Source organism: Podarcis cretensis (genome assembly GCF_951804945.1).
Source record: "Podarcis cretensis genome assembly, chromosome: 4".
Lineage (NCBI taxonomy): Eukaryota > Metazoa > Chordata > Lepidosauria > Squamata > Lacertidae > Podarcis > Podarcis cretensis.
The window spans coordinates 56,349,292-56,371,918 of NC_137173.1; the positions used below are offsets into that span (position 1 = coordinate 56,349,292).

General features: G+C 41.5%; 1 protein-coding gene across 1 annotated transcript in view; it reads right to left on the bottom strand.

Moving 5' to 3' along the window:
* Nucleotides 1-22,627, bottom strand: part of DSCAM (DS cell adhesion molecule) — a 331,349-nt gene that overhangs the window by 57,579 nt on the left and 251,143 nt on the right. The window contains exons 17-21 of the mRNA XM_079974881.1: nt 22,332-22,572; nt 20,084-20,230; nt 18,779-18,934; nt 12,349-12,482; nt 2,829-2,982 (exon numbers count right to left, since the gene is read on the bottom strand). Coding sequence (XP_079831007.1) covers nt 2,829-2,982; nt 12,349-12,482; nt 18,779-18,934; nt 20,084-20,230; nt 22,332-22,572 — 832 coding nt within the window. The remainder of the gene's footprint in view (nt 1-2,828; nt 2,983-12,348; nt 12,483-18,778; nt 18,935-20,083; nt 20,231-22,331; nt 22,573-22,627) is intronic.

Here is a 22,627-nt window from a genome sequence, read left to right on the forward strand (position 1 = left end):
ACGTGACCCGGAAGTGTCTCCGGACAGCACTGGCCCCCGGCCTCTTGAGTGAGATGGGCGCACCAACCCCAGAGTCTGGCAAGACTGGCCCTTACGGGCAGGGGTACCTTTACTTTACCTTTATATACATTAGGTATAACTGTTTAATTGTACACTGAAATGGAATGTAACAGACTCGCTTTGAGGAAGACAGAAGTCTGTTGGGAAAGATCAGTAATTGGGAATTAAGAACATGGTGGCAAAGGTTTTCTTTTAAGAACTTATGGATTTATGGAAGTATGTATGTTTTTCCTTTTGTTTTTATTTTATTATTTTTGTTTTTTTGTGTGTGTGTGTGAAGTAAGAAAACTAATAAAAAGCATATAAAAAGAAAAAAGGAAATTAACTTAGAACGTATCTCTGCTACTCTGCCATGAGGTGTTTAACTTTAGATCACATGGGGAAGATTCAGTTGCAAATCTCCATTTTGTATGAGTTGGACTTCAGTTTTTGTTCTCAAGTACCCTAGAAGAAAGGATGGAATGCTATGTTTCAGTTTTGTTTTGAGTAATTTAATATTCCTAAGATGCTGTACCTATGCCTGGACAAGCATATGATGTTATGCAACTATTTGAATGTAACATCATTGTTCTGATTGTCTGTTTTCTGTTAGTAAAGCTTTAGAACCATATTTTTGGTCTGGACAATTCTTATTTCAAGAAGAGCCCATTTTTATCCTTCCTATTTCTTCCTAAAGCACAATATTAAGAACCACAATGCATTAACAAGCAATGTGCAAAATTAAGAATGCTGATTAAAAATAGCAGTTAATATGGAAGGAGAGACTACAGGCCAGGAATCCATTTTACACCAATTAAGCAAATGTGAGAACAGGCATTATCATCAAATGTAACCAGAATGCTTAATCTCGGTGGGTTTTTATCCTGTCCAAATAATATTTAAAAGGAAAATCTTACACAGCAATCCTTGGAGAGAGCAAAGGAAAATGGCTTCAGGAAGCTCTTAGTGGACCACTGGGATCCATAAAGGGGAGGAAAGGAAGAACATTATTCTATGAGCTATATGATCATCCTGACGTTGTGGTGCTCATGGTATCTTCAAGAGAAGCCTCGGATTCTCAAGAGGATTGTTCTAGTAAAAAAGTTAATTAAAGTCACACACAAAAAATGAGTTCTGTTGATCAAAAGGAAGAGAAGTAAATGAAGCCTAGCTAATGAAATTACATTATATTGCTAGCAGATACTAGTGAGGCTCCAGGAGCACAAAGGCTCCTGATAGTTCTTAAGTGCCATCAAAAGAAACCTGCTTGTTTCTGTCTCAAGGGCAAAATGGCCTGCTCAGTTTTGCATCACTCTGCACTAGCAAACATTGTCAACATATATCCATATGTATCTCAGCAACCATGAAGGCTAGAAGCTTCATTTCCCCTTAAAATGGTGGTTCTCAGGACCCAGAACCCTGGTATTTATAATAGTAGCCATTCTCTATTGTATGTGTCAATCTGAGTTCTTTGCTCTGTAAGCGTCTTTTAGCTGTGCAGAGAGATGGGCTGATCAGTCTCTTTCTGGCCCATGCCCATTTCACGTGGGCTCATTGATGATTTCATTCCATCCTGGTTTTGAATTGATTTAAAAAATGAATAAATCCATATTTAGATACACATTTAAGTACACATTTTCTGATTAAATATATATCTCATTGCACTCGCTTCTAAATGCCTTTTCTTGTAAGATAATAATTTTCAAGGCACCATGCTACATATTTTTGAGCTAAGGAATGTATCACAAAATTTGGAAAAGTATAATTATATTGTTAAAGCTATGGTTTTTCCAGTAGTGATGTATGGAAGTGAAAGCTGGACCATAAAGAAGGCTGATAGTCAAAGAATGGATGCTTTTGAATTATGGTGCTGGAGACTCTTGAGAGTCTCATGGACTGCAAGAAGATCAAACCTATCCATTCTGAAGGAAATCAGCCCTGAGGGCTCACTGGAAGGACAGATCCTGAAGCTGAGGCTCCAGTACTTTGGCCACCTCATGAGAAGAGAAGACTCCCTGGAAAAGACCCTGATGTTGGGAAAGATGGAGGGCACAAGGAGAAGGGGATGACAGAGGACGAGATGGTTGGACAGTGTTCTTGAAGCTACCAGCATGAGTTTGACCAAACTGTGGGAGGCAGTAGAAGACAGGAGTGCCTGACGTGCTTTGGTCCATGGGGTCATGAAGAGTCGGACACGACTAAACAACAACAACAACAACATAATTATATTATACATCTGTGTAACTAGCCTAGGAAATGTGAATGAAGCTGGTTTGCTTTAAAATGCAAATAAAAAGTTCCTCCACACCCAACAGGTCTGCTTGCCAGACAATGCCATAATCCACTTTCACCTTTAACACTGTAATGTTTCAGTGGGAGATTGTGCAGATACTGTGCCTGCCCCCTGCTCTCCAGACTTGTCCACCCACCCGATCCTTTGAGACAAGATTAAAAGTCCTGTTTGGTGTGAGGTGGTGGGGCGGAAGGCAAGATCTGAACAGGAGGCATGGCCACCTCACCGTTTCCCATTGCATTGTTAATACTGCATTTTAAGTCCAGTCCTTTGGACTGCAACCCACTGTGATCTACAAATAAGCAGTTCTGCCCTGCAACAAGTAATTTAGGCTACAGTTCGAATCTCACTTACCTGGGAGTAACTCCCATTCAGTTCAATAGGGCTTGCTCCTGATTTGGTTAGGACTACAGCCCGAATGGCCTTTTCATCTCTTCCAGTGCCCAAAATCTGCTATGTTTGTACGCTATCCATTTATGTCAAGCACACTCCTCACCTTTAGCAAATGGTTCCACGGTGATAATTTCACTGCTATTGCCTCGCCCTGCAGCTGTCACAGCCACCACCCAGACACTGTATTGCCGATTCCGACTCAGATTTGGGATTCTGTAGGAAAATGAGTCAGGAGTAGCTTCGAATTCGCTGATTACCTGTGACAGGAGAGACAAACATTCCCAAACTAAGGTAAATGATGTACACAAGAGTCTTTACCTCTTAACCTCTACAGATTGGGAAAAGTAACGTATTTATAATATTTAAACTTGGTCCTTCTTCAGAAGAAGAGCTCAGGGTGGGAGGCAATAAAACTAATTTGAAAACCAAAGATCCATTCAACAGTAAAAATTACAATTTAACATCAGCCATAAAACTATAGAGCAGCAACTATTTAAGAAAAAAATGAAGTTGAAGCATTTCCAGAGAATGCTTGCGCAAATAACCGTGTCTCAAGCAGGCATAGAAACAAAAAAAGTAGTTTGCAGCAGCTGTAGCTCAGAGACAAAGCCATTCCAAAACCAGGGTGTCCACCCCAGAGAGACCCTCTCTTGCAACCCCACATTGTATATAACTCCTGGAAGCAGCATACTGAGAAGGCTCTCTCTGACAGATCGTAACCTGCAAGCAAGACATTATAGGAAAAGATGCTCCTTCAGAAATTGGTCCTCAGTCATTCAGGGCTTTATATATATCATCATCGCCAACACTTTGAATTCAGACCAGAAGTGTATCGACAGTCAGGGCCATTCTTTCAGAACCAGTGTGATAGGGTTCAGTCTGGCTGATCGGCTTAACAACCTGGTTTCTGCATTTTGCACTGGCTGTGGCTTTCAAGTTATCTTCATGAGCATCCATATGCATGGGAGGGTATCAGAGCATGGATTAGTGTGGCAGGTGATTGAGGGCAGGTACATGCCTGGGTTTGCTCTTGTGATGGGTTGCTTGAGCTGTTGTGACTGGCTTTTTGTTATGATTTTTTGGTGGCATGCTACTTTTTAAATTTATGCACTTCAAATCCAGCATCCCCTAAACTTCGTATCTTCACTTTGTTTTACGCCACCATTTTGGGGGGGTCACAGTTTTTGCCTGTTTATTGTGGAGTTTGGAACTGACAGGGTTAAAACTCCGTGGTGTCCTGTATCTGGGAGGCGCTTGACGCAGAGAAGTGCGTCACAGTCTGTGTCACTGTTCAGACTTGCTTTCGCTTCTGTCTGAGACGCAGCTCAGCCAGAAGGCTGTGTGTGTGCTTTTGGAGCACAGAAATGCCGGAGGTTTCTGATGGATTTACTGCTTTGTAAATAAACGCTTCTAGAGATAAGAACCGAACTGTCTTTGGACTTGATTTATCCCTCATCTCACACGGACGCAGGACCGCTGCTACTCTGCTCTCCTGCCAGGTCAGCTCCCCAAGCAGAGCCCACGCAGGGAAGCCTGACTGGACGCAGGATTTGTTTACTCCAAAATTTATATCACTTCTAGTTATCTTGATAAATCAGAGGCAACAGATAGACAGAAAAGCACAAAAGGCACTAACGTCCCTCAGAATAGAGAACCAGGACAAATCCCGGCGTCAGCACCAATGCCCATCCGGTTGTGCACCCTAACAGTCTAGACACTCAGTTCGGGGAACCTGAGTGAGCAGATTCTGGAGGGGTTACTGCTTCTTGGCCCATATAGCTTCCCACCCACCCTCTCACAGTCCCATCCTGAGACTAGATCATACCGTGGTGGGGAAAAACGGGGTCCCTATCTATCCCTAGCAACAAAGACACAACACAGGCGACAAAACTATGATCTTTATTGATGAGCATGTGGCTTGGAAGAGATCCTGGAAAGGAAAGACAAACATAGGTCAGTTTGCTAAACGGATGACCCAGCAGGACTTCTGTGTGATGGGCATTGGTTTGAGAGTGTTCTTTATGGCATCAGCCCACCCTTCGCCTGTTGTACAACGATCTGCCGAGGAGCTTGCAAGGATACAGGAGCTTGCCTGAGCAACGTTAATCTTGCGATAGAATGGATAGAAGCATCCTGGTTGCTGCTGCAAGTTGCAGGGCAGGTCTCCCTTGTGGTCTGCGTGGAACGGGGTATATCCTGGTCTGTGAAGAGCAAGGGGAGATAGGCAGAGCAACAGTCAGCATTTGAGGCACAAAGTCCCCAAACCACCATGTAGGTGTTTGTGAAGAAATGAGAGAGGAGGGTGGGTGGAGCCACCAGTGTCAGCCAGTGCCGATGCCCCACCCTGGAGGCTCCAGAGACAGTGATTATACATACCCATTACTCTTTGAGGGTTGCAGGGAAACCATGTGTCCAACTGCATGGAACCATGCTGTTTGTTCTGCTCCATGCACCTGGGCTGTGATCCTGTAATGCAGGAGTGCTCATGAATCTTTGGCCAGCAGTAGCAATGATCTGGCATTTGCCAACAGACAGCTTACCTGTATGCAAGGATGTGTGTCTTCCCTGGGCGTGGAACACACTGCTCCCCACTGTTGGGAAGGAACAATGTGTTAGAACAATGCAGTTCAGACAAGACTCAGAGTAGGAAAAAGGGTGCAGTCTGCATTCCCCCTTCCCTTGCTTACCTCTGTGGGGCGCTATCTGCCGGCATTTGAGTTGTTCCAGGTGCAGCTGGTGTTTGAAGTCCCCAAGGACCTGTTAAGAGTTCTAGGAAGAGAAGCGTTACCCGTGTCCTCAGGTTCCCAGGCTGCTTTGTGCAAAGAATTATTGCTAATACTTCCATAATTTCAAATTGTATTAATTATGGTTGCAAAATGAGCTCCTTCCATTTTACAAAATTGGTGTACTGCTTACTTGAACAAAAGACCTCTGAATGGTTTACAAAAGGAATAAAGGATCTGTCTATTTTAATAAAGTATCCTTTTCAACCAGACAAAAACATAAAAATAAAATAGCCTCGATGAATGCTAAATATAAACTCAGCTGACAAAGACTACTGTACATATTGTATAGCAATGGACAAAGTAGTAGGGTGGAGGTAATCACCAGACCTTTCTGAGAGTGAGTCATTGCTGTTTAGTGGGGGGTGGGGGTAGTGGGGAGGGAGGTCAGCATGGTGCAAACGCAGCAGCAGGAACACCAAATTGGCTGAGCTGGTCTGTTGCCACTGCACTGACCAGAACACCACCTTGCCCTTCTTCCTGCAAGGGATGGAAGAGTAATTGAATTCAGCATGCATTTAAAGCATCTTCAAAATCCTCATTCTCCAAAAAGGTGCATGAACTGAAACATAGTTAGCTTTCAAAATCAGGACTTTTATTAATTTTGTGGTGCATTCCTTCGTCCAAACAATGTTTACAAATATGCATATGTTAGTGGAAAGTGTGCATAAAAATGGAGGTGTTATTGACAATAACATACAAAAAAGTATTGTATTAGAGGGAAATACTTGCAAAAATGCATAATTAGTCAAAACGATATAAAAATGTGTTTGTTGGGATGAATTTCTGCTAAAATGCTGATGAATTTTCAAGAGGATTTTTGATATTATTATTATTATTATTATTATTATTATTATTACTGCTGCAAAATGTGGAAAACTAAATTTAACATTGGAGCAAGAGAGAGAGATCTTTCCATCCCTGCTCCCTGCCAGTAAACAGCAGCAACTCACTTGCTGGGAGTTCAAGTAACCACCTCTGCCCTCTGCTACTGATATGACCCCCAATTAGCATAGGTTCTTTCATCAACTCTTGATAACACTTTTGTACTTTATGTCTTTAATGTAAAATATTTTAAAGTGGATGTGTAAAGTAAGGCATAGGAAAACAGAACTGAAGCAGCAAAGGCAATTTCTTATTTAGCAAGGAGGGAAAGACATAACTTTAACGTTTCGGCCTTTTGAGATGGCTGGCACAGGTGGCACATGCACTATTTTAGTTCTTCTGAAGCAATATAAACCCAGTTCAGTTCCCCCCTTCCTCCCCCCCCCTCTTATCAGGAAAAAATAATGTTGATGTGAGATCATCTTATGCCACATCTTAATGCAGAATGGAAGATGAGAACCAGCGGAATAAATTAACCCACAGCAAACTCTAGACACACTATCCTTTTACTGCACTGTTCCACTTAAATTGCTCCATCCTTCCAGACTTTAACCCACACACAGAGGAGGAACAGTGGTTTTATTGCAGTTAAGTGACCTACTTTGGGAATGCAACTTGATTAAACCAGATTTCTTTCCAATGGTGGATATGTGGGCTGATTCAGACGCTAACCTACCCCTCTCCTGCCTGGTGGGGCTATGCAGAACAGCAGGGCCACCACGGCATCTGCAGCCCTGCTACCCCCAGCCTGTAGCTGATGCTGCCACATAATGGTAGCCAGGCAGGCTCAGGACTCAAGGCCCTTCGCAGTCTGGTGGCCTCTGCAGGTGGAGATCTTGTGGGTGGCGCTTCATTTGCCCCACAAGTTTGGCAGGCAGGAGAAGCAGCTCCATGGCAGCAGAGTGACCCTGGCATCACCTCACAGGAAGAAACTGGCAGGGCCAGGCGTCCCTATTCAGCCCAGCACAAAGCAGGCATGAACTACTCTGTCAAACAAGTTCCTTTGGCATCAGATTAATGATTAGGTAGCACAGTTTTAAGACCTCCCAACCCGCAAGCCTCTGATCTAATTGCTCCTTGGACTATAATTTGTAATTTCTGGCTCTTTTGGTTGCTAACATGCTGTTTTCAGTGATGAGATGTGTTTTATCATGGTCTGTTGTCAGTAGAGATGCAGCTATGATGAGAGTTGTTGCTTCAGCATCATTTTGCAAACCCTCCATAAACTGTAGAAAAGTACAGAGTTAATAAATACATTTCTTGTATGAAGGGGATCAGGCTGGGTGACCCACTTACGAAGTTCCGAAGAGCATCAGAAACGCAAGCAGCAGCAGCAGCAGCAGCAAATGGAAGAGCCAAGAAACAAATTGAATTAAGTGTCACAGCGGCCCCTAGTGGCCTGCTAGAAACATCACACTTCCCTTAGTTGAAGCAATGATGCAAATGCTACTATAGCAGGGAAAGATGTTGGAATTGCTAGAAGTTCGTAGGCAGTTTTTCGGAAAGCGTTAGACAAAGTTCCAGTTGTTGCAGCATCAACAAAACAAACAGACCCTCCAAGTGTTCCTATTTCCCAGGGATGTCCCTGATTTAGAGAAGCCGTCCGGTTTCTGATTTGATCCCGGCATGTCCCACTTTGGCTTAGGATGTCCCTCTTTTCATTGGAGAAATGTTGGAGGGTATGGAGTTAGCTGACCTCCGAGCCATCTGAAGGCAACCCTGTATAGGGAAGTCATTTTTTTAAAAAAATCTTTAATTTTTATTATTATTTTTAATATGTTAGAAGCTGCCCAGAGTGGCTGGGGCAATCCAGTAAGATGTATGGGGTATAAATAGTAAAATTATCATTATGGAAGGGACGTCCCTATTTTCACTGCAGAAATGTTGGAGGCATAAACAAATATAATTTGAAAGTAGCTCAAACGTGGTTAAAATGTGCAAGCTGTGCAAATAAGCTTAACATGACGAAGTGGGCGGTGGCCGAGGGTGTGTGCGTAATGTATTGAGAATAATACCTTGGAAACAAAACCCAGTTACTGAATGTACTCTCTAGTGGTTAATCTCCCTCTAATATATTCCAATCCCTGTTTCAATAAAGAAACAAGGCAAGAAAATATTTCAGGAACATGCCTGATAAAGCTAGAACCTGCAGTGCCACCTGGTGGCTATTATAAGGCACAACAAATGAAGCTCTTGCTAAGCATTTAGAACCTCAAAATCACAATGGAGAGAAAAAAATGTGTTCAATAAATCTAAACACTCTACGAGCAATAGCAAATTTGCTAACAGTCAATATTGTAGAACGGACAGTTACATTTTGTTTTAAAGGCCTTGTGTCATCTGGGTTAGCATAGCAACTGCTGTTAGATTGAGTTTATCAACCTCATTCAAGAACAGGATCTCTTGCCGCACTCAGAGGTCTCACAGCAATAAATAATATTACCGGATGGATGAGGTGAGAAAAACAGCTTAATAACATTTTAATCTCAACAGGCCAACAGAAGGCATTTTAAAAAGTGTTTAAATGCTTTTGACACATTTTAATTTTCTGGAGTTTTGTTATGTTTTTCTCCCCCACCTGTTCCAAAACTGAGCAGTGATGTTTGCCGGTAAACTGCAGATTACCAAATGCTATATTCCCATTCCAAGTGGATATAAGAAATCCTCTTGCATGTCCCTTTGCCCACAGACTCACTGAGAAATCTTGGGCCTGGAAGGTTCTAAGTGTCCCTGCACATGTGAACTCAGCATAGTTCAGGTAATAGAAAGTTAAATATACAATACCTAGAGAGCAATAACATTTTACGATTCTAACTTCTTGTGCTGCTTTCACTGCACAGTCTGCAGTACACGTAGAGTGCCTTTCCCTTACCCATTAATACACACAACCAGCCCCCAACCAACACTTGGAATTAGCCCATTGATTGCAAGTACCTATGAATTATCTTGCCGGACCAGTCCATCTAATCTAGCCAGGTACCTTAGGGTATTCAAAAGCACCACCAAATTGCTCATCACTAGCATAGATGGAGAACAAAAAAAGTGGGGGTGTCCATTTATTTTCCATATTTAAAAGTTGATTCAATTCTCCATTTGTTTCTGTTAACCTTTGCTTTCAATGGGAGACAAGGCTGCCAGAGTTAAGTGGGTCCCTCCCTTCATTTTGCTCTCCAGCAGCTGTGCACGGTGTTTAAATTGTCCACAGACAGAGCAAAGGTTTTTCATTAGACCCTGCAACCCAGGAAATAACTACAGTGGTACCTCTGGTTATGAACTTAATTTGTACTGGAGGTCCGTTCTTAACCTGAAACTGTTCTTAACCTGAGATACCATTTTATCTAATGGGCTCCCCTGCTGCCGCCGTGTGATTTCTGTTCTCATCCTGAGGTAAAGTTCTTAACCCGAGGTACTATTTCTGGGTTAGCGGTGTCTGTAACCCAAAGTGTTTGTAACCCGAGGTGTTTGTAACCTGTGGTACCGCCGTACTACAAAAGGAAGGGATTTTGCTTCCCAGTGCAGCCATATCCCAGTTGCAAGTTATTTAAAACCCACAGATTCTAATGGCATGGCTTCACTCCTTTAGTGTCTGTGGGTAATTTACAGTGCAGCCTTATTCAGATGTCTAAACTGAATTCAATAAGACTTACTCCCATGTAAGCATAAGAAGAGCCTGTAGGATCAGGTCAGTGGCCTATATCCAGGACAGCATTCTGTTCTCACAAGGGCCAACCAGATGCCTGTGTGAAAGCCACAAGCAGGGCCTGAGCATAATAGCATAATAGTGATTTCCAGCAACAGGCATTCAGAAGCATTTATTGCCTCTCGCCATGGATAGTAGTCACTGATAACTTTATCGTCCCTAAATTTGTCTAATCCTCTTTTAAAGGCATCCAAGTAGACTGCAGCCTCAAACACCCAATAGCCATTTTACAAGGTACACTGTGTTTATCCACTCTTCAGTCCCACTGAGCTCTGAATGAATGATGAAGAAGTTACAAATGAGAAGCCTGCTATTTGTTTGAAACTCTGATCATTTGTTTTGGAATGCATGAAATTTGGTTCAATTTTTCCCATTTCATTCATTCCAAGAAGAATACAGACTCCTAAGAAAACAACCATACAACTATGGTTATGGCACTTCACAGGTGTCTTAAACTAAGACATAGAAATCAGATGGTGCAGGTTATCTTTTGCATTGGGCAGCTGAACTCAGAACATCATTTCCTTTCCTTTCTGATCCAGTATGGAGGAGTTTGGATTTGATATCCCGAAGGAGTCTCAAAGCGGCTAACATTCTCCTTTCCCTTCCTCCCCCACAACAAACACTCTGTGAGGTGAGTGGGGCTGAGAGACTTCAGAGAAATGTGACTGGCCCAAGGTCACCCAGCGGCTGCACGTGGAGGAGTGGGGATGCAAACCCCGATTACGAGTTCACCAGATTACGAGTCTACTGCTCTTAACCACTACACCATGCTGAGGAAGAGTTCTATATAACCTAAGATATGGTAAACCCCTGGACGGTTAAGTTCAGTCAAAGGCGACTGGGGTTGCGGCACTCATCTCGCTTTCAGGCCGAGGGAGCTGCCGTTTGTCCACAGACAGCTTTCCGGGTCATGTGGCCAGCATGACTAAACCACTTCTGGTGCAATGGGACACCATGACAGAAACCAAAACGCATGGAAACCTAAGAAAGTGGTTAGCAAAGTTGTTTCCCATGGAACACTTGAAAACTGTTGAGGGCATTGGCAGACAACTTAATGGGTTTCTGCTTCTTGTAGCAATCATAATGCACTGTGCTGTGGTTTTTAACTGTTATTTTTATTGCTTCTTTTATTTCTTATATATTGTACTCTATTCCATAGAATTCAAATTGCAATGCAGTGAAATACTGTGCAGGAAATGAAAGAAGCAATTAAAAACAATTAAACATCAATATGACTATTTAGTGCAATGGATATGCTGTCTCCCAGCGTCAACCACAAATCTACAGATACACTGTGGACAACCTGAACGAAGCTCACAGACTACTGGTGGTCTGCATACCACAGTCTGAGAATCCCAAACTTAAGAGATCATGTTCTACATTTTGAAAAATTATTGATCCTAAGAGAAAACACCACCACCAACTATCATTTCAATGATTCATAATTTTTTTTAATCGTACTGGTCTGTTTAGATCAGGTCACTTTATATCAGAATTGGGAAAGATCAAATTCTCATGTATCTCTACTCAGACCTTAATCCCTTCCGCCTTCTATGGTACACAGAATGAAGGCTATTTTGTTTTTTTATTCGCTGTTCATCAAAATACTATTGATAAAAATTGGTGCAAACATGCACGGACAACTATAATGAAAATACACTTCAAAATATTTTAACGTGCAAAAATGCAAATTAAAAGATGCATTGTCTAGGAGAAGGCTTTCATCTAAAAATCTGCCATCCGCCATGGCTCATTATTAATAAAAACAAAGGCAGTGTCACGATGCTCAATCTTGCTGCGTTCCTCTGACAACTATTTCATATGCAAATGTGGCTATCTGCAAGCACAGGTAATTCCAATACTGTTATGTTCTGTGCTGTGTAATTCACTTCACCAGGGTTTCCACAACGAGTATGCTAGTCTCCACATGAACTGTCCATGAGCTGAAGGAATCACTCCCTTTTTTTGTCCTCTCCCCATGCCTCCCTCCCTTTCCTCCACACCTGTCCTTATTTGTGCCCTCTGGCTGAAGTGCCCTTCAACTTTGATTGTGCTTCTTGCTTGCCAGAGTGGAGGGTGCAGAGGGTTAGGGGTATGTGTGTAGAAACCAGCCTACTGTGCACAGGTAAAATGCACATCCTTGGCCCTCCACTGGCGAGTGGCCCCCAGGAGGTTACCCATAAAGGATTGTGGCCCTTGAACTGAAAAAGTTCCCTTACCCTCTTGCTGTAGGAGGTCCAAAGTTCACTTACTGTGGGGTAGGGATGAGAGCAGAATACGGTGTACTTATGGATGATGCCATTCAGTTTTATGGGAGGGAGCCATGATACGAACACTGTGGAAGCGGAAGCTGCGGCTGCTTTAACTCCGGCGGGAGGACCTGGAACTGAAGGAGAAACACAGTTAGTTGGGATAGCAGGCCAAACCCGTTGGTGTACACTAAACTGCACAGTGGGGCAAACTTAGCGCGACAACCATGGATTTAATTTGGGGGAAGAAAACATTGCCATCTCCCCCATCAGCTGCATCACACTCAACCTATTTTGATAAGGGCCACTTGGCGAAGGACAACTGTTTCAACTTCTCAGCATATCTAGCATCTCTCATGATTCTGCATTGAGAGAGTTTGTAAGAATGAGGCCTACCGGGGCGAGGGTGCATGGGTGACCTGGCACTGGCTGATGTAGAGCCCGATTCAGGCCCAATCGCTGTGCAGTCTTGGAGCCAGCACAAGGTCCAGGTTGAATCTACCTGCTCCCCACCTTCTGCCATTAGAGTGTCCAGGCTACAAAAGCAGCAGTAGTCCCACAGGGCCACACTGGTGTCCCAAGCAGGTTTAGATTGCTCTGCTTGGCTGCAACCTTGGAAGAAAGCTCCACAGAACATAATGGGATTTGTTTCTTAAGCAGACATGTATAGGAATGGTCCAGTTAATCAGTCAATGTCAGTATGTATAATGTTACAGAATCGTCATACAGCTGGGTGTTTTTTTTAGTTTATTTAAATGCTACAAAGAACTTTTTCTCTCCGCTTGAATTATGTACATAATCATACTTCAGCAAATCACCTTAAACCCATTGCTTGAAGAAACTCTGAACACCAGTTCCAAAGGCCAAGCTTTGATTAAGTATCCACATTTTAAATCTGCAATTAATTCTCTTGGCTCTGCTTAAAACCTAATGTGAGAATAATATATCTAATGTGAGGAATATATATCTAGCCATACCTGTCTGCTTAAACCTTATAGGGAAGAATCTAATTCCTTTTGGTAATGAGTATACAGATTCACAAGAAACACACTACTTGATAATTCTCTGGTTTCTTTTTTAAAAAATAGGCAGCTCATTACAAATGGCCTTTTGCCACTCCTAAAGAAGGCAGAAACCCGTTTCTTCTTGGTAATTAGTTGCCTGAAAAAGGGTGGTGGTTTATGATCTGCACAGGACATGTGGGCTTAAAAGTAATTGATTATCAAATTAAGCCTGAAGCCACAGGGAGCAGTTCTGATGGATGCAGCTTGTGGGCCTCAAATCCTTTTGAATTAGTCCAATCAATCTAGAGTTCTGGAACCAAGATAGGCACAAAGAAATGTAGCTTATCCTTTGCCTTTGAATACTCTATAAAATGTATTCATTTCCATAATGTATGCACTTTGATGCACACTTTCCCCTAACATGTGCACTCTGTGCACATTATTTGGTTGGAGAACTGCATTTCAAAATTCAGAGAAATGTGATTTTTTTTCAAAAGATAATTGTGTTTCAGTTTGCACATGGGTTTGAGCTAATATGGATTAGGTAATTTCACATTACAGTGCAAACAAAACCAAAATTCTCCCCCATCCCTACTCTCATAATCATAATCAGCAGCTGTTCCTGTATTTCTGATAATCCTTAAATCTTCATACCTTACCACGGTGGCAAGTTTGGGCTTTAAGCCAATCTGTGGTATAACATCCCAGCTGAAATATTTGTCATGGCCTAGGAAAAAATGCTGAGGTACCTGAACAATTTCCACAACTCAACCACTATTTTTTTGTCATTGAAAAAACCTAATAAACTGCCAATGTGTACTGAAATAATATAATCATACATTCTGACTTTCCTGGTGCATGCAATTATTACCAGTGGCATACTGAAAACAAGCAAATGAACATTAACTATTCTGGCTGTATGCCATTAATACCATTAATGCCATTAATACTGTTAAGACTTTGACGAACATGCAAAAAATGCATGAATGTGTGGGTACACTCTGAAGAGAAGTTGTAATACCAATGATGTACTGTCTGGGCAGAAAAGTGGGGGGGGGGGAGCAGGAAAGATGTGAATGGGGGGGGGGAACGATGTAGAAAATACGTCTGTCACAGATAAATTGATTTTAAAAAGAATGTACTGCCTCTGAATAATGATGTTTTCTCATGGGGAATTTGAGAAAGACGGATTGACAGTGTGAAGAATGTGGGGAGCATGGTGTGACAAAGGAGCAGATATGAGAGATGCACATTGCACATGCAGGCAGACGCAAGACACACAAATCAGGCAGGACTTAAGTGGAGACAATCCTAAAGCAAGATAATAAGATGCAGGTGTCTGGCATGTAAAAAATGGCACGACATGGAGAAAACCGAATCTTCCTTGGGCAGTCAACCTGCAAAGAGTAGCTCTAAACTAGCTGTGGTTGTGTGTTTGGAAAGTTTTTTCCCACCTCTCTCACATCCCCACATGCATGCACAACTAATGAGTTCAAGTTTATTTTTTAAACATACACTATCTATATCTATATCTATATCTATATCTATATCTATATCTATATCTATATCTATATCTATATCTATATCTATATCTATATCTATATCTATATCTCTGAACACTAATAAATCAGCTGCAGGATAAAAGCAGCAATTAAAACAGCCGATCACAGGCTAAGACTTAAGAGCCTGGGAAATAAATATCAGGTCTTTGCCTACCACCAGAAAGACATCAAAGTCAACATCCATGTAAACTTCCTAGGAGAGAGCATTCCTTACTTAAGCGGGACTCCACAACCGAGAAGCCCTTCTCTCCAGTTGCTAGCCATCTCACCTCAGATGGTGTGGGCACCCAGGAGAAGACTAACCTGAATGTCTAAGCAGGCTCCTATTGGAATAAGTGACACTTCAGGTACCCACGCTGCTACCCATGTAGGTTTCTATTAAGCACTTTCAAGTCTGGAAGGAGCCAGTGTTGTTGTTTTAGCACCATCAATCTGTGCTTCCTTTGCCTAGTCCCAGTTGACAGGCTATATTTTGTACTAGTTTACATTATGGTTACCAGATTTTTTTCAATGAATCCAGGACACTTTTTTTTTTTTTTTTTTTTTTGAAGCTGAGCAGCAATAGGGAGTCAGTAGTGGAGAGGGTGAGGCAAAAGACCCTGGGCCCAAGCACACATGCATATTATATAAAGGTGCAAAGCCCTTCTTTTGCACCCTGCGAAGCTCTGAGTTTTTAAGTTAGTTAGTTAGTTAGTTAGTTTGATTTATTACGGCCATTGGCCCATATCGAAAACAATACATCAAAATTTATCCATAAACAATACAATTTAAACAGTTCCAAGTTAAAACACCCATATAAAACCAATTTTACTTCAATTAAGTAAACACTATACACAATAAGCTCCCTCTATGTACACCGCAATTCAAATCCCTCAGATTTGGGGGGATATGCGTCTTATCTGAGTTTTTAAAAAACTGGGCAAAAACTGGCTGCCCGTCCGCCCATGACTCCTGAGCCTCCCCCGATCTGTCAAAACAAAGGAGGAAGGGGGCAGGAGATCTGTACCGCCGGATATCCCTTGTTCCCTCTCGGCAGTGGCGGCGGCAGCGAGCAGCTCCTGAAGCTAGCCAGAGCCAACTGCGCTACCAGGCTGGCTCCAGGCTGCTGAGGCTGCTGCTGCCACATTTCCCGGGGACAGATTTGCAAATCTGGGGACTGTCCCCAGGAACCGGGGACATCTGGTAACCCTAGTTTACATAGCAAACTATGGTTGTCTCCTGTGCTGGGTGCAGCTCTGCACACTCATCGTCCGCAGTGCATCCAAGAAGTTCAAGGAAGCAAATAGAAAGCTGGGACTCTATCTATGCAATGGAGTTCTGGTGGGACTTTCCTATGGGATACACACTTATGGTAGATGCAAAGAGCAGCCAGATGCAGCATATACACAGCCTATGGTGACCTGAGCACCCTTACATAGGAAGAAAAGCCTGAAGGAACTAATTCAAAGGAACTAAGATTCAAACAGGTGTAAATTGGTGCCATTTACTAGATTGCACTGGTTTTCACCAGGTATGGATCTGGCTCCATGAGTCTGTCTATTAAGGAACACAGATTCATTGTTTTAATTAAGATTTTATAATGCATCATTTCTAATGAATGCAATCATTCAACCCCCATGCCATCAAATACAACAGCCTGTGAAAATGCAATTTAAGCCTAGAGTGTGGAGAGAAAATGAGTGTGTCTATTTAAATTTTAATGATCAGTGAAATAAATCCTCAGGTGGAAAGGCACTTGGTTAATAAGTAACTTCATTTATAGTTTAGAAGGAACTCCAACCAAAGGGGGATAAATGAATCCCATTTTTTTAAAATATAAAAAACACAGCCAGAAATTTCTGCTGCAATTTTTAATGTGCCATGAACATCTTGGACAGAAACAATATTTTTTCCCCTTGCAGGCTTCTGCAGAGAAAGAACTAAATAATGCAAACTTTAAAAAGAACCCTCATTTTGTATTCATAGTCAGAACTGTTTCTTTTACATAAATTCATGCTTGACCCCTGGTGTCTAAAATCAAGTACTGAGCAAGATAAGAAATACAAATGCAAACATGCATAGCTTTTGGACTCTTTCCCTTACTTATTGGGCTTACCCTTTTTTGTATTAGGGGAAAATTGTGGGTCCCCTCCCCCCCAGAGCCATAGCTAGGTGATCTTTCACCCCTGGCAGAACCGTCCAGATTGCACCCCCTAGCCATGAACAAATTAGCTCTTCTTTCCGCCTCTCCTCCAACCCCCTCCCCTTTATACCCATTCAATTCACCCTCTATTAAAAACCATTTCTTACAAGGCAATAATTGATATTTATATTTATGGACATATTTTTAGCTAATTTTGTGCCCCCTCCATCGCCTGCACCCCCTCCCCTGCACATTTATGCCTTCTCTATATAAGCCTCATTTGAATAAAAAGCACATGCTGAAATGCTCTGTGATAAGTTGCTCAGAAGGAAAGTGAGTAAAGTCCCCTGATAGGATGTAGTCTGCCCTGCATTTTCTAAGGAAAATATTCCACTGATGCCAAAAATTAACTGTGAAGTTAATCCAAGATGGATGTTCACAGGCAATGCACATATAATGCAGAACTGGAATACATCCAGAGTTTGTCAATTCCACACACATGGAGAGAGAGAGAGAGAGAGAGAGAGAGAGAGAGAGAGAGAGAGAATATATTCCATTTCCAAACCACCATGACAATTTAGCCCATATCCATGAGATCAGAATGTGCTGCAGGCAGAGAACGCCAATGAGCAGGCTGAAATGTGCCAAAAGGTGCCTGCAGAGCACAGGATAGATTTAATGAAACCAATGCAGATGGGCCAAGCAGCCAAGCTGTGCCAGATTGTCAGTAAGGAGAAAAATACAGTGACCAACATTTTAAAAACAGGATCTAGGGATGCTGTACAATATAATGTGTGGCCAACTTTCTTCTTCTTCCACAATGAGCTATCTTACCAAGCTATTTTAAGTCTGTAAAAATAGATCTGGGTGAGCTTAAAAGGTAAAGGGACCCCTGACCATTAGGTCCAGTCGTGTCCGACTCTGGGTTGCGGCGCTCATCTCGCTTTATTGGCCAAGGGAGCCGGCATACAGCTTCCGGGTCATGTGGCCAGCATGACTAAGCCGTTTCTGGCGAACCAGAGCAGCACATGGAAACGCTGTTTACCTTCCCGCCGGAGCGGTACCTATTTATCTACTTGCACTTTGATGTGCTTTCGAACTGCTAGGTTGGCAGGAGCAGGGACCGAGCAATGGGAGCTCACCCCATCGCAGGGATTTGAACCGCCAACCTTCTGATCAGCAAGTCCTAGCGTCTTGGACTTTAGGTTTAGGTTTAACCCACAGCACCACCCGCGTCCATCTGGGTGAGCTTACCAAAACTATATTCAGATTAATAGGCAAATTATCTGATTTCCCCCCTCCTAAAAAATAAACTGCGGGGGGGGGGGGACCTCACTGTATTAACATGTGCACAGCCTGGCTAACATCATGAAAGGGATGTTAACATCCCAAGGGATAATGGGAGATGTAGTGCTTTTGAGGACTGTGGCAACACAACTCTGCTCCTGTAGGGTTTCTACATTCTGATGACACTCTTTGTACAACAAAATCTACCGTGTGCATTGTTCTTGGATCCAGTGACTTCACTCTACTCTATCCTGATCTTGCCTCTAAGGGCCAATCTCCCCTAAGAAAGACCCCAGGATGTTGTAGAGGATCTACTCAAAAGGAATGCCTACTTGTCCATCAATAGGTGCCACTTCAGTTATAGTTTCCTATGCATGTATGAAGTGCTATGAAAACCTGGGCAATTTCCATTAACTCTTCCATTTTCCAATGGCTACCAAGAATGTTTCGCTTCTTACCATCTTCTTTTGTGCGTGTAAAAATTTGCTCACTCCTGACCCCGTCTCCAGCTCGTGTGAATGCCAGCACCTGGATGCTATAGTTGGTGTACTTTTCCAAACCATCAAGCTCTAATGAGGGCTGCGTAGTGGTAACATTTTTAATTTCTCCCAGCTCTATGGAGCAGAAAATTAAATTGAGTTAGTGACAGCATTATTCTATTCGCATCGAGCGGTCATTATACTGTGGTGAGCCTATGAAAGAAATTGTTGGATTAAAATATGAAACTATGGCAGGAATAAAGTTGGCTGTGATTATTAAATAAACATGCTAAATGCCCATACTGTGCATTTAATAGCAAATATGGAAATGTCTTACAGAGAAAAACAGACCTGTAAATACACTTTGAAATTAATAAAGTGCTATTTTTGACCATAGGCATGTTTTCTAAAAAAAATTTAAAAATCAGGATTAAATAATATTATGAAATTGCATTATATTTTACTGATTTTTAAAACTCCATAATGGCAGTGTAGGAAGCTAAGCAAATGAAACATGGGCATCATATGAAAAGGATTATAGAAAGATTTATTGAGTAAGATCAATAAGTTATCTAGACAAGTATTACATTACATTTATTTATGTTACTGAATTTTTTTTTTACTACCCTTAAACTAGAGATGGCAAAGGCAGTGTATTTCAGAATGACTTAAAACAATCCACTAAAATATACATTTAAAAAACCCTTGTCATTTCTAGGTTCAACAGAAACTGATATTGAAATATCATATTCCCAGGAAGGCTGCATAAACAGGTGAGTTTTAGTAATCAACAAAATACTGATACTGTGAGCATGTGGCAGATTACCTGATCTTTTTCTGGAGTAGAAATGATGTATTAGGATTTATCACTGATTCTCCACTGATGTGATTGTATGTATGGCTGTATTAAGATTCTTTCACTACAGTGTTTACCAATCCACAGGAAGACATGTATGCATCAACAAAACACTGCACAAAAAGTATATTACTACAATTGTTTATACCATCACATCTAGACTACTATTTTTTGTTGCTGCTGCAGTGTTTTATCAATAAGTATGTCAACATCAGCAGCTCAAAGCTGCAGCAAATGGTGTGGTCCTCTATTCCAGAATTCTGTTTAGAAATTATCTTAGGTAACTGAATTGAAGAGGAGTAGAACACAGGACAGAGTGGACTCATGGCATACTAAAAATATAAATTGCGGTTGTGGAATAACCTCATCCTGAAAAAGTATTATATGCTGCTGGGAAAGTTCTAAGCTTGACAAGCAAGAGTACTTACCTCCATCCAAAAGATTAGCCCAGTATATCACCCTAAATCCCTGTAGAATTCCATTGAGAGCATCTTTGGCTAGTGTAGACCAGGTAATAGAGATGGTTTCTGGTGATGTAGCAATTGCTTGGACGTTTTCTGGTGGGGAACTGGGAACTGAAATTAGACAGTTTAACTTTTAATTATGACAGATTTTTGGGGAATGATTACTTTAAAAAACAACCCCAATATGCACAATATTGTGTTCCTTTGATGTGTTTTAAGCAGAAAAGAACACTGGGAAGAATATTTACAAGAATAGCTTTGTAAAACAATGCAAAACTTGTATGGCTTTAACAGGAGACTAGACATATTCCTGGTGGATAAGGCTTTGACTGATTCCTAACTATGATGGCTATGTTCTACCTCTAGAGTTGTAGATGGTGTGCCTCTGAAATTAAGTTGCTAGAAATCACAAATGGGGAGAGTGCTGTTGCGCTCATGTCCAGTTGGTGTTTTTTTCCAGAGGCATCTGGTGTGATCCAGCAGGGCTCTCTTCTTATATTCTTAATGCAGATGAGTTGGAAGTATGGATTATGGTGGAAATTTGACCTAAGAGCCTCCAGTTATTACCATGAAGGTACTCTGTGCATTTTCCATAAAGGAACTGCAAAGAACTGCTGTCAGCATGGGTCACAGATCATTATCACTCCTCAGCCACTGCTACCTCTATCGAGCCACTCTTACCAATATGGCAGAACACATGTATACTCTAAAAGAGCAAACTGTTTCCTTAATACTAGTCTGAACTAACAACATAGTTTCATTCAGTATTAACTGAACCAACATTTATCCAAAGAGAGTTAGCCAAGACATTTTCTGATAAAGCCCCCACACTCGTACCATCACTTAGAAAATATTAAGACTCTCCCCTCCCCCCCACCTTTCCACCACTTGCAAACAGGGTGGAGGGTTTGGGGAGGCCATTTGTGCTCAGCCTTTTTGCACACATAACAATAGTGCCAGATTGTGGCCATGCTTAGTATTTAAACAAAATGATGGCCAATTTATAAATAAATTTATAAATAGATGGAGAGTATCAATAATGTCTGAACTTTCTTTAAAAAAATAAATTAAGAGATATCTAATTAACAAGAAAAGAGAGCTAAGAATGATTTTCTATGCAATGCCCATAGCAAAGATATTGCATGTATGGGCCTCCCATCACTAACAGTGGGATAATACAATCCATGAGAGCTTGGGGTCTTTTAAGTCAGCAATAGGCAATCTCAGCTGTATGTAGATTGTCTCAGCTGGAACATCGCTCATATCTGTAAATCTTTCACTACATAGAGTAATTTCTCATTCAGGCAAGACACAAAGACTTGGCAGAGCATCACTAAAAATATTGCCGAGAATCTCTCAGCAGTAAGCTGAAAAACAAATATTCATCCATGAAGGGCATCATAATTCCATAAAGCTTTATTGAAGGAAGCATTCATAAATTTAAAACCTTCTTATTATTTAATTACCATACCCAGGAACCTCATCTCACATGTTATTACTTGGTAATTATTTTAAAAGTCTTCTGACTATTTAAAACAACTGAGAACCCAGTCATATGAGTGCATGGTTTTAAACTATTTACTTAGCTGACTGAATAATCTCCTTTTACCACAAGAGGGCACTCTGTTGTTGCTTTACTTTGAAATACACCACACATCATTCTTAGAAAGTGTCATGTATTAGGGAAGTCAGCTAATTTCAGATTTTATAGCTGTGCTCTGAACAACATTATATGAGGCTGTATGCCAGAAAGTTGTGTGTGCTGCAGCCAGCATAGCCAATGGTCAGGGTTCATAAGAGCTGTAGTTCAAAACATCTGGAGGACATTGGGTTAGAGAAGGCTGCCTTAAAGAAATTTGCCAACTCCCAAGGCAACGAGGCCTCCATTTTAATATTAACCTTTCTTTATAGCTCATGTCAGGTTACAACACATAAACTGGCATTAAAGCGAATACATTTTCTAAAAATATAAAGCATCAACTGATAATACCATGCAGGATCAACCACATTAATATATTATTTTATTACTTATTAAATTTGTATATCACTCTTCCTCACAGGGCAGTTTACAATATAAAAGTACAAAAATACATACCATAATAACAAACAAAAACAATACCCTGTTCAGTTTAAAAGGCCATAGATTGTTTAATTAGCCAAAGACCTGGGAGAAGAGGAATATGCGACTTTTGCATGCTTGCTTACTACTTACCATCTTCAAGAGTGGTTGTGATAATTTCCTGAGAAGATGGTCCGATTCCTGCTCGATTGCATGCCTGTACGACCATGCCATATTGAGTGAATTTTTTCAGGTTATCTAAAGTATAAACTTCGCTGTCTCCGGTGGTATCAATACTGATGATGTTGAACTGGAAATTCCCCCCTGCACTGTATTCTCGATAACCAATCTGGTATCCACGAATAATTCCATTTTGCAGGTGTTTCTTTGGAGCCTAAAGAAGGTATGAGTAGTACGCACTTTGAACATAATGCTGAACATCATCATGT